At 45.1% G+C, this 12,220-nt stretch overlaps 1 protein-coding gene across 1 annotated transcript; it reads right to left on the reverse strand.

The window, feature by feature from the left end:
• Positions 1 to 1,031: 1,031 nt before the first annotated feature.
• Positions 1,032 to 11,742, reverse strand: HERPUD1 (homocysteine inducible ER protein with ubiquitin like domain 1). Its single transcript, XM_057712618.1, has 8 exons — positions 11,217 to 11,742; positions 8,042 to 8,119; positions 7,880 to 7,954; positions 6,791 to 6,921; positions 4,678 to 4,800; positions 3,770 to 4,120; positions 2,312 to 2,417; positions 1,032 to 1,300 (listed from the first exon to the last, which is right to left on the reverse strand). The coding sequence occupies exons 1-8, from the start codon at positions 11,361 to 11,363 to the stop codon at positions 1,136 to 1,138; spliced, it is 1,176 nt and encodes a 391-aa protein (XP_057568601.1). The 5' UTR covers positions 11,364 to 11,742; the 3' UTR covers positions 1,032 to 1,135.
• Between the last annotated feature and the right edge of the window lie 478 nt (positions 11,743 to 12,220).

The raw sequence follows: 12,220 nt of genomic DNA on the forward strand, positions 1-12,220 counted from the left end.
GAATTGTTCAGTGAATGTTTATTTGATATTAACGATGTTTCCAGTCACGATGATTCATTTAAATGGTCACGACCATGACACAAGAAGTTGATTTATTACACTTTGCCCAAAACAATGCTCCCAGGCCTTTAGCATTCTACTTATAGCATCGCTCACGTGAAAAATATATAGCACTTTGCTTTTCAGGTTAGTCTCAAAAATAATACTTAAAGGAAGTATCCAAAAGAAAGCTCAGCATGACATGTGAGCAGGTGAAACGCACTTAATGCCACTAACTTTAAATCGGGGGAATTTAACTCTGATGGGTTACAACATAAGCCAGTACTGTTTAAATCAGGAAATGGGGGCAAATACACACATACTCTTAGTAAATTAAAACTTTCGTGGCCTTACCGTATCTTCTTCACCAGAACAAACAGTCCTTTTATAAAAAGAAGCAAAATATTCAGGTTACTCCAAAATCAGCAACTCAACTGTTGGCCATCCAGCGAGGATGGACACGGAGTAAACTGCTAAGATGACAGGAGGCTCTGCCAGGGTCATTCATAGTAAAACTTTATTGAACAGAAAACCCAGCAAAGGTTTTCACCTCTGCAAAGCTCCTCTTGGTTTAAAGTAAAGCACTGCATTTTAAAAAAGCAATTATACATAAGTCTTTCCTAGAAAAGTCCTGCTAAAACATGTCTAGCAATTTCATTGATTACATAAAGTAGTACACTTAGTGTAATTTAAACATTCCAACAGGAATCAAATCGTACCAGCAGAACCGTTTCTGCATCTATGACATCTATGTACAAACACACATGCAGACACACACATCTGGAAAAGTTCCTCAGGCATAAACATGCGACACTAATGCTTTCTACTTACAATGCATATTAAACTACAACAATATACATTAAAGCTCTTCAGAATAAAGACATGAGAAGCCTTAGGCATTTTTTGTTCATCAAGTTGTATCAGGGCTTCATGTCTTACTTTCTGCTTTTGCTTAATCACATAAGCATATCATCCTCTTTGTTGATTCTTTTACTAAGCCTGTGCCATTGCCACGTCCAGGTGAGGGAATCTAGCTGGGGTCAGATGATCCAGTCCACGCCTGTCAAAGCCTCTAGCAGCCAGAGAGCAAACCCTGTCAGTTTGCTATGGCTGGGGGGCCTTCCGGAAGAAGAGAGGCAAAGAAAGTCTTGAAGACGAGCCAGGCTGTGCTCACAAACGAAGGGCTGGCCTGCTCATCGCCCAGCGCGTCTCTGTCTGGAGGGAGGTGGCTGGGGTCTTCAACTTCAGGATCAAGGCCTTCCTGTAGGTAGTAAAACACGATGAGAAAATTAGGACCATGACAAGCACCCAATAATGTCAGGAAAGGGCAGAGTGAATCCCTGGCCTCTTGCCCCATAAGCCAAGCCAGGCAGGCAGGACCCCGGGTATGAGTCCCAGGCTGGACGGAGCTCCGTCTCTGGCCTCCACAGCACAACTGTGCTGGAACTTTCTCACAGTTTTCAATATTCCTGGCAGCAAGTATCAGAACAAATGAAGTGACTAGATCTTCAACTATTATTAAACTAGTAATTAAGTTAGCCACTTCATTAAATGTGGATATTTTTATTTTGGCAGTGTTCTGAGTTAAAAAAAAAACAAAAATGGAAACACAAGATTCTAAAAACAGACCCTAGGGTGACACTTTATATTAAAAAGACTATCCTTAAAGATTATGCATTAAACTGCCTTGTAAAAATTCTATTTCTTCTTCTTCTTCTCTCTTTTTTTTTTAAGTATTTATTTATTTGGCTGTGCCGTGTCTTAGTTGTGGCATGCAGGATCTTTAGTTGCGGCATGCATGCAGGATCTAGTTCCCTGACCAGGGGTCAAACCAGGGCCCTCTGCATTGGGAGTGCGGAGTCGTCGCCACTGGACCACGAGGGAAGTCCCTAAAAATTCTATATTGTATGTTATTTTCCACAAAATCTCTTCTGTAAGTGAAACAGGCTTATATTCCTAATCCGTAATTAGAATAACCTCCATGAACAGTTTCCATGGTGTAACACACCGTTAGTGAGCATGACCACTGAAAACAGTAAGTAAAAAATCCCCTATTTATACACGCCAAAATGCAAATTGCCACATGACAAAAATACCTGATGGATTTTATGACAGAATGTTTTTAAAATAGTTACCATTCTAAGAATAAATCTGAAAAAATCTTGAAGTATTTAGCCTAATAAAATGGTAAACCACGAGATATCTAAAGATGAAGGACTCAAGAGCCCGGTGCTTCACACCAAGCCCGCCGGCTCCAGTGCAAGCTCCGTACCTGGAAGTTATTGTTGGGGTCTTGATTCGCAGCTTCCTGAGGACGACCATCGTTCGGGAAGTTCTGAACCGGCCTCTGTCGAAACGGAAACCACCCGACATGATGCCTTCAAAAGAAGCACATAAAGTCCATCTTAGCAAACATCAGAGTGAGGTGTACTCAAGGATTTAAGGGTCCTCTCGATGAAAAGAGGTCCCCCTTGCTCCTCTCCTCTCATCAGAGCAGCCCCCGCTTAGAAGCTGGCAGTCAGGTCCATCTGCAGAGACATTCCACACGCCAGCTCCTAGACTTTCTCACTGGCCTGTCAGGTTCCTGACGGTCACCGTGGAAACGATGGTGTACTCACTATTACGTGCCCAGCAACCTACACAGCACCTGACACACAGTATGTGCTCAATAAATACTTCCCCACCTGAACTAAGCCTTATACATGAAAACCCAAACAGAGGGGCAAAGGGGAAATACACACCCATACCTCCGTGACTACAACACATGTAATAATATACTAATAAGACCCGGATTTGGTCACCTACATATATGATCCTAGAGACTACAGAATTTAAAGAATTAACTAAAAGTTGTATCTGGACAATTCAATTAAATCCAAGTCTTGAAACAAATATGGCAAAATATTAACAATGATTAATACTGGATATGAGTATTTAATGCATTATTCTAAATATTTCTTTTTTAAGATTTTTAAAAACTAAAACAAAAATCCAATTTTTCGATAGAGGAAGAATTTCTTCTGTCCGTTTTCACCACAAAAAAGGACACATCACTCTAGGCCAGGGTTCCTGAACTTTGGTACTGCTGACATACTGGGCTGGCTATTTACTGTGGGGCTGTCCTGTGCACCGTAGGATGTTTAGCAGCTATAAACTAGATGCCAGTAGGACCACCCCCTCTCGCTGCGACAATCAGAAACATCTTCAAACACCGCCAAACATCTTGGGGGCGGGGGTAGAGGGAGATGCAAAACTATCCAGGTTGAGAACCACTGCTCTAAGCCATGGATGAAGCCAAAGGCCAGGTCTGGGATGGTTCCTTGGCCCTTCAGGGCTATGCTACAGCCACTGCCTGACCTTTATCCTAGAGGGCAGCTATGAGCTGATAAAAGATAAAGATGTTCTTGTTTAACACAAATACAATTTTCCTTTCCATGTCTCAGTATGGCTGTTTTATTGTGGTTCCTGAGCCTGGAAGGTAACTTAACTAGAGGAAAAGAAGAGAATGTTGTTTCCGTATCAACACGGGAATTGTGTTTTTGGCAATACACAACCAAGCCATCAATTGTTTGCATCGAAAATGTTAGAATGACATACTATTTAAATACATCCTCCTTACATATTGACTTGAGGCTGCTCAAAAAAGAGGAAAATCTGTACTTGGCTTGAGTCACCATATAGTGTAATCTGTAGTAAAGAGGAAAAAAGGAATGCGAAATCATCTGCTTACAGGTACATAACAACGGTGGCTCCCATGACCATGAGGAATCTGCTCAGGGAAGAGTAGAAGTAGAGGATGCTGAGAAAAACGGAAAATGTAGCTGCTGAATAGGTCCAGTCCAACCAATCTCGGTTTATCTCATCATCTTCTTCCACAATAGGGCCCCCTTGTGCGTTCATCCTCAAATTCTGATTGGCCCCAGGATTGACCACCACTTGAGGAGCAGCGTTCTGATTGACCGGCTGGTTTTCAGCTGGAAACTGGTTGTGGATAGGGGCTGCAGCAGGCGCAGAGACCACAGGTATCTCTTGTGCACTTGGCGGGGGGACAAAAGCCCCTGATGCAGCAGTGGCCGCTAAGCTAAAATAAAAATGGCAGAGGCAAATACTGTTGAGAGCAAGGCACTGTGAAGGCTGGTTCTCACAACCTCATTTATGCAGGGATCTTCTACTATTAAGTAGGCAGATACAAACATGATTTTTCTTTAACTTAGTGAAGAACTTCTTTACTAACAGTCAGATCCATAAATGCCTTTTCTACTCCTAAGAGAAGCCACTTGGTAAATTTCATCTGGAATTAAACATCAAGGCCACCATAAAAGTAGGGTGCAGTAGCAAATTAAAATTTTCATAAAACGTTAAAGATACCACAAACTGAAAAGGAAAAAAGGAAATAACACATTCTAAATAAAGTCATCAAACTATGCGTCAGACACAAGCACTTCTGCATCAATGCACAAATTAGTAGTTATCGTTTATACTTTATTCCACCCACAGAACCAGACAGAACAGGACTCTGCAGATAATTGATGAAAATATACTCATCCCTCCATTCCTAACTCTACAGGTAACAGGGATGGGAGTTCCCTCAACTTCTGAGAGCTCTGGCCACACTCAGCATGGTGGGGAAAGACTTACTACTGCATGTAGTACTGCCGTGCGTATATCTGCTGGAACCAGGACAGCTGCAGCCACCCATAGGTTGTGTAGCCTGAGAAACCAGGACCCAGGCCTTGGAACGCCGGCTGGGCAGCTTCAGGCCTATGAAAGATTTTTAAAAAATGCTCTGAGTTGGTTTAGTAGGAATAAATGAAAACTAAGTTTAAATTACAATCAGGAGTTCAAAACAAAGAGACAGAACATTGAGCTTTATAACAGTGCACGTAGATTTCTAGGTGATGCACCTGTGTAATACTATCACAGAAAGTACGGACAGACAAAGCCCTCCCACCTGGTCTGAACCCATGGGAGAACAAGAGCCCTGGCCCAGCACTGGGGTCTCCTGATGTCATCACCACGATGCACAAAGCAGCTGGACCTCTTCAGTCTAAGTGGATCCCCACCCTTACTTTAGACTTGCTGAGTCTCCCTATTCATCCTTTAGGCAGCAGCTTGAAAAAGTCACATCACTCCCAAAGCCTTTTCTGCAGGAAATTCTCCCCTCCTCCCAATACCCATTTCTCCCTCCCCCCTAGATCTGAACTAGAGAGGGGGCAGAGCTACGTGTGGCATCACCCACGCGTGCTTACGGATCACGAGTGCCCTGTAAGGCCTCTGGGCTGTTATCTCACTGGATCCCCAACTACCTTGTGGGGAGGGAGCTCTCCACCCCCGCCATTTTGCAGAGGGGAGCCCTAGTGCAGCTCAGGAAAGAAAGGATCCGCGCAAGGTCCCTGAACTTGTAAGCAGCAGGGCTGGATTTGAGACTTGTTTATTTGACACCAAACTCATGCTTCTATCATGCAACACAGCCTGGGGCAGGGCGCGTGTGGGAGTCATCTTTGGCTCTGTGAGCCCTACAGTGAACTCCTTTGGCATCACTTCACAAAATTCAAACTAATAGACTGCAGGAAGACCAGGAGTTGTTTTGTGGTCATTTCTGCTGGTCAGCTCGTATGCTTAAACAGTTATATGCACTGGCTGTTCAATAAATACTTATTGGATGAAATGAACAAGTTTTATTATGATGAAATTCACATAGTCAGACATGAGCCTCAATTATCAAAGCCAGAAAAAGGGAAGCAGTTTTAAGTGTTTCTATCCAATAATGAATTCAATTACCCAGTTCATATGCTCACAGTATTTTAACCAAATTCCATACCCACAGTATTTCTAAAATTGTGTTCTAATACAAATAAGTCTTGGTACAGTACTGTTTTTGATCATTTAAAAAAGATACAGTGTATGGTACTGAGAAAATAAAAAAGTGCTTTTGTCAGCTCTGATGATGACACTGCAGATGCACAAGGTAACTAAGGAGTTATACCCTGAAGTATGTAGGGGTGAACTGACAATGTCTGGGAACTACTTTTAAATACTTTGGGTAAAAAAGGGAAGCAGGAATAGATAAGGCAAGTATGGCAAAAGCTCCATCGTTATATGGAGACTCGTTAGACAGTTCCCTCTACTTCCGTGTATATTTGAAATTCCCATTAAGAAAAACAACACTTCATTCCTCAAACACGTGACTTTATCAACAATTAGATGTTAAAAACTACTAGGAAACGGTGGACAGGGGACTTGGGGAGTAACAGAGTTTCAACTTGTAGTTAGTAAACTGTTTTTTTCCCATAGGATCTTTCATAATAAGGTGTTTCAAAAGCAGTGAAATCCAAACATCACAGCATTTGGTCGCTTCTGACTTTTGAGCTAAAGAAAAACTCTAAGTGCTCTTTTTCTCCTAGCACCAGCACCACAGTCCTTGGCACAGCATTTCTCAAACAACCCCTTCACCTTTTGTCACCCCCGGTTACGACAGGCAAAGCACAAAGCCACCCAGCAAAGCAGCTGCACAGTGCTTACAACAGCTGTTTTTCTGCAGCAGCACTAATTCCCTATCATGAAGTCAGCGCAATGTGAAACACACCCAAGTAGGAGGAGAAACGCCCAGATTTTCATGACGTGCATTTCCACTTCTTAGATGTTCCTAAAAGGCTATGTATTAAGAAAAGTTAAATACAGAAGAGGTCTTTAAAGTAAAGCCCTTATAAAGCAAGCTTTTGTCCTTTTGTTTCTTTACTACAACACCCACCTTGGGATGTTCTCCCATCCAGAGGGAGAAGGGTTCCGAACAACCTCCCTTTGCCTTAAACCGTCGCTTGAGGAATCCCCAGGAGACTGTCCCTGATTAAGACCAGCGGGCTGCTCTGTGGATTCAGCAACCTAAATAAGTGTGACATGAACAGGAGAACAAAAGGCCTGATGCAACTGTCTGAAATCAAGCTTCAAGGATTCGTTTGCTGTGAATAGCTTGTGTTCCCCACCCTGACCTCTGAACTTGACAAAATCAAACAGATGCAGTGTTAAAGAACAATCTGAAATGTATTTAACACAATATCGACAGAGTACTTAAAAAAAGATTCTTAATTCTTCCTAGAGTAGCTATGCTGTAGTTTCACTAAAATCTTCCAATGAAGTTATCATTGGTGAGAAAGCTTCCTGTTAATGCTCCATACATCTTACAGTATTAAATTTACTAAATCAAGAAATTAAATTTGACCAATAAGATTTATAAATACAACCCAGCCAGCAACATATAGCATTTCTTACACTATATTCAGATATTTCAGGATGTATAGTTGCAATGCAAATTTAGAGTGTATCACATAAGAATCTTAATAGTGTATATTTGAACTAACTGTGAAATGAAAAATGAAGGATTTTGATCATCTAACACAAGCAAGTCTTTAGAGATCACTTGATAAAGACTGTGGCCTTTTCCTATCCAAACAAATAATCACAATGAAAATTTTCAAAGGAAATATAGTCACTTTTTCACTCTTTATAAAAGTTAATGGCTCCTTAGAAGAAATTTATTATGTGCTAAATTCATGACTGCTTTGCTAGTTTGGTGATGTGCATATACAATCACTATAGGCCCAGGAAAGAGCGGACTGCAGAACTCCACCTCTCCACTACAGCACTAATGGAATAGTCTACTACTATTATAGTGAACTCTCACTTGTACTGTTAAGTTTCTTATTCCTGATTCTCACTGGGGAAAGAGACAAAGTATTATGTGATAAAAAGGCTTGGTTAAGAGTCTTATCCAACTTCCTTTATTTCGACCTTGAGAGTCTGAATGACACAAATTGCTATACTCATGAAAAAGCTGATATACCTTTGCATTGGCTTCTGGCATTTTTGAAGGACTCTTCACACTGCACACCAGATGCATAACATGCCGTTTTTCCTGCTGAAAGTAATAAGGAGGTACATTAGCACCTGAATTCAACCTGGTTAGTGCTTAAAAACATTCAAAAGTTAATATATTAAGTGATACCTTTGGAAGCAAGTCCCTGAGACACTGGTGATCCAACAACAGCTTTCCAGAATAAATTAACCTCTGGTCCTCTGGACGCTTATGGAAAGAAAGAGCAGCACAGGTCAGCATTTAGCCCTTGCAAGTTCCCAAACACAGAAGAAACTATTTTACACGAATAATTTAAATGTGTGGTTTTTCCCCCAATATCACAGGAAAACATTTATCCAAAGGCCCCATATACAAAACTTTTATTTATAAAGTACTTAACTTTAAACTGATCTCTATGGGACTTCCCTGGTGGCGCAGTGGTTAAGAAACTGCCTGACAATGCAGGGGACACAGGTTTGATCCCTGGTCCGGAAGATGCCACATGCCCCAGAGCCCCTAAGCCCGTGCACCACAGCTACTGAGCCTGCGCTCTAGAGCCCGCGAGCCACAACTACTGAGCTCGAGCACCACAACTCCTGAAGCCCAAGCACTCTAGGGCCCGCATGCCACAACTACTGAGCCCGCGGGCCTAGAGCCCGTGCTCTGCAACAAGAGAAGCCACCGCAATGAGAAGCCTGCGTACCGCAACAAAGAGTAGCCCCTGCTCAACACAATAGCAGCCCCACTTGCAGCAACGAAGACCCAACACAGCCAAAAAATTTTTTAAAAATAAATAAACTGATCTCTAACATGTAAACAAATTTAGTGTGGCAAACTACCTGCAGTCCACTAAACCTACAGCAAGCTACCTGACTTCTTAACTCCGAGGGAAATTGCTTTCTGCCGCAAAAAGCACAAATTTGGGGTGCCTTACAGCAGCAAACTTCAAAACCTAGTTTGGTCTCAGAAAATTCAAAGTTTCAAAGTCAGCCTTCACTAAAACCACCTAGCATTGGCCCAAGATAACATGAAGCAATTCTAAATTAAGCCTCAAAGAGACTTTTCCCAACATACAAAAGCAGCTATAGAGGAGACAGTGTGTGGTAACATTTTACACAACAACCCTGTGAGATATTTAGTAAGCCTATTTTAAGGGGGAAAGTCTAAAATTCACTCATCCAAGGTCACTTGCTGCTAAAAAGCAAAGATTCCAAAGCCTCTACTCCATTCCGGTGATTTTAAAACCACAGTGGTGCCACACACTTTCATATAAATCTCGCTTTTAAAATCTACTTTTAATTCCCTTAAAAACTGGACTTCAATAATAGCTTCAAATGATATATACCAAAGTCAGTATACCAGAGCTCACCACCAACTTCTCAATCTACTCTTGCCAGAATAACCAATTATGAAAAATTTGGAATAAAGCTTCTCCTACCAAGTAGCCCAAGATTATAAAGCAAGCTGATTAAACAAACAAAACAATAACAGTATCTATCTGCATAAATTCGGATTTTTTTTTTTTTTTGACACTGGACAACTATAACAAACTAAAGAAATATATTGGGTGCTGTGTTCACCACCGTTCTCACGGACTGAAGCTCATAGTAAATGCTATCTACCTGGATTTATAAATGTTATTGTATAGGTGGGGTCCTGCATTATGTTGAAGAGTTCCACACTAGAAAAGGTTTGAAATCCACAAGTGCCTGTGATTTGAGGCCTGTTAAAGGCCTGGATTGACACTCTGCATCTTTACCCAGAAGGCTGATTTGAAAAAATATATATTAAGCAAACAACTATTATAAAGTAAGGCTTCTCTCATTAGAAAGCAAATGACGAATGTGCTCCAGCCTTAATTTTTAAACACACATTTACAGATCTGAGAGACCTTTTATTTACCACTTGGGTCCTCAGACTTAATAGGAGTGATGTTCCTCACTCAAGGAAGCCCTAATGGAAAGCTCTCCTCCAAAACACTGCCTTTTACCAAATGACGCAACTAGAGGCTACACCTGCTTTGTCAATTTGCATACCTAATACCCATTCTCACAGCAGCACTGCCACCTGTTTCTCGGAAGCTGCTATGGTGAAACTGCAAATAGCACCAAGGCGAATGCTAAAGGAATGGAAGCTTATTAAACAAGCACATTTCAAAAGAACGACTCAGAAGGGAAAATCACTTCCATGTTCTTTACAATATGGAACAAAAACAACCCGACCCACGAGCTATACCACACGTAGCAACGCTTCAGATAAGAAGGAACAATTTCACAATCTTGTCCTGCCCTGATGCCCTTTCTTGTTTGATGGAGAATTACAGTTGTGGGCAGTAAAGAACACTGCTGACACTTACATAATATTAGCGTAGAAAGTAAATACAGGAAGGTCCAGCTCAGAGCCTCCATCACGTGGTGGGGAGGGAGGGCGGCGCTAAGGGTGATGTCGACAGCTATGTCAACCAAAACAAAGCGAGGAAGTCTGTAACTGAGGGACCAAAGCCTTAAAACCCAGACTCCAGGAGATTCCTTCCACCTATATTCCTTCTAAATCACGTTTTACCAGAAAGCGCACCAGGCTCCTCCCTGGGACTAAGCAAAGGCTGTGGAGTCCAGCTCACAGGGAGGGGCCCGGGGCAGAAGGTGGACCGGGAGGAGAAGAGCCACGTCTTCCTCCTGGGTGTGGGGCCTTCCGTACACACTGCCTGGGCGCTCACCACGTTTCTGGCCGGGGCTTGGCCCCTGCCCCCTCCTCTCTGCAATGAGAGGCAACATTCAGAAAACTCCTTTCGCAGCACTTATGTGTCCTTATTCCAATCCACTGGATGCAATCCTAACGAGGAACACCCAGTCACTCTGACGTTTTGGGGAAATTGAGGCTTGGAGGGTGAAACGACTCACTAAAGGTCAAACTGCTTTTTCAGCGGCTTGGCTAAGGCTGGAAGCCAGATCTAGGGGACGGGAAAGGGGTCTGAAGAGGTGTGGCAGGAGTGTGAGGGCCGTAAGGGTTTGGGGACCTCGGACGCAAAGTGACAGGGGGAAGGCGGCCCGTCGGGGAGGCGGGGCGATGGCGGCCTAGAACGAGGAAGTGACAGCCACTGGGCCACGTCAAGGGGCGCCCACGGCGGTAGGGAAGGAAGGGGGAGCCCGCAGGCCTGGAAGAGGGCAGCCGGGGAGCACCAGCCATCGGTGGAAGGCCGGCGAAGGGAGAGGACACAGGGAAAGGGGAGGCGGACGTGGCACCCCTCGGGGCACGCGAGGAGGACTGCAAGGATGACAGCCGGGCTTAGGGGGCGCCGGCAGCGGGAGTCGGGGGCCTCTCTCACCGGGCGCTCGGGGTAGACGCGGCTCAGATGGGCCTTGAGGCGGCTCACGCTCCAGCTGCGGTCCCCGCTCAGCTCCAAGTCGCGGTGGCGCTGGTTGGGGCTCTTCACCAGGAGCGTGACAGGCTCGGGTTCGGGCTCGGGCTCCATGTCGGCGGCGCTGCGGGCTCGGCTGCGCGCCCAGATGCCAGGCAGGAAGCGCCCCAGCAGCCAGTAACTCTCCTCAACAATCGTTCCCGTCCCTGGGGCGCGCGCCCCCGCCTCGGGCACCTTTTATAGGCAGCCCGCGCCCTGACTCTGCGGCCAGAACCCTCTGTGGCTGCCGCCCATTGGCTAAGGCGGAGCCCACTGCCCCAACGTGGCCCAATCGGCGCCCGACTCCGTGGGCGGAAGGGCGGGCCGAGCATCGGAGCGCCTGCTGATGCAACCCGCCGCCTTGGCGTCACCCAGAGTCGCAGCTGCGGCCCGGCAGCGCGGTTTCGGCGGCCTTCCTCGGGTGCGTGCAGCCCGCGCGGGGCGCCTGGGTCCTGAGGACACTGGCTTGCTCCCTGACTTGGGGATTGCTGAAGGCTCAAGGCGCTTTAGGGAGGGCCGACCCGGCCGACTCCGGCTTTGGCAGACACTGCAAATTGTTTCCTCACAAAGCAGCACCCCCGCCCTTCTGACCCCAGCCCTACTTCGCCTTTCCCTTCCCCCGGTGGTCCGGGACGTCAGGCCCCCCCCCGCCCCCCCCCCCCCAAGGGGAAGTCTCCCCACCCCCATCCGGGCCTCAGCTCAAAGGACCGCTAGGCGAACTCCCTTTGCCAGCCCACCTGGAACGGCACCCCGATGCACATTAGAAGGGCTAGGAAGAAGGGAGATTCTTCCCTGGGGTTGAGGATGCAGGAATCTGAGCCAATGTTGCCTCTTCATCCGTGACCTCAGACTTGAACGTTATACCCCCAAGTGTAGGATATCATCCTAATGAGTGGCAAGCAAGCCACAGTCCAGCGTAAGCTGGGAGATGC

This window comes from Hippopotamus amphibius, chromosome 16, assembly GCF_030028045.1.
Source record: "Hippopotamus amphibius kiboko isolate mHipAmp2 chromosome 16, mHipAmp2.hap2, whole genome shotgun sequence".
NCBI lineage: Eukaryota > Metazoa > Chordata > Mammalia > Artiodactyla > Hippopotamidae > Hippopotamus > Hippopotamus amphibius.

Excerpts from the sequence above, each read along its gene's own strand:
- HERPUD1 (XM_057712618.1), bottom strand. The coding sequence starts at position 11,363 with ATGGAGCCCGAGCCCGAACCCGAGCCTGTCACGCTCCTGGTGAAGAGC. Across the intron at positions 6,922-7,879 it reads TGCCAGAAGCCAATGCAAAG|GTTGCTGAATCCACAGAGCA; the intron begins GTATATCAGCTT and ends ACACTTATTTAG. Across the intron at positions 4,121-4,677 it reads CGGCAGTACTACATGCAGTA|CTTAGCGGCCACTGCTGCAT; the intron begins GTAAGTCTTTCC and ends TTTTTATTTTAG.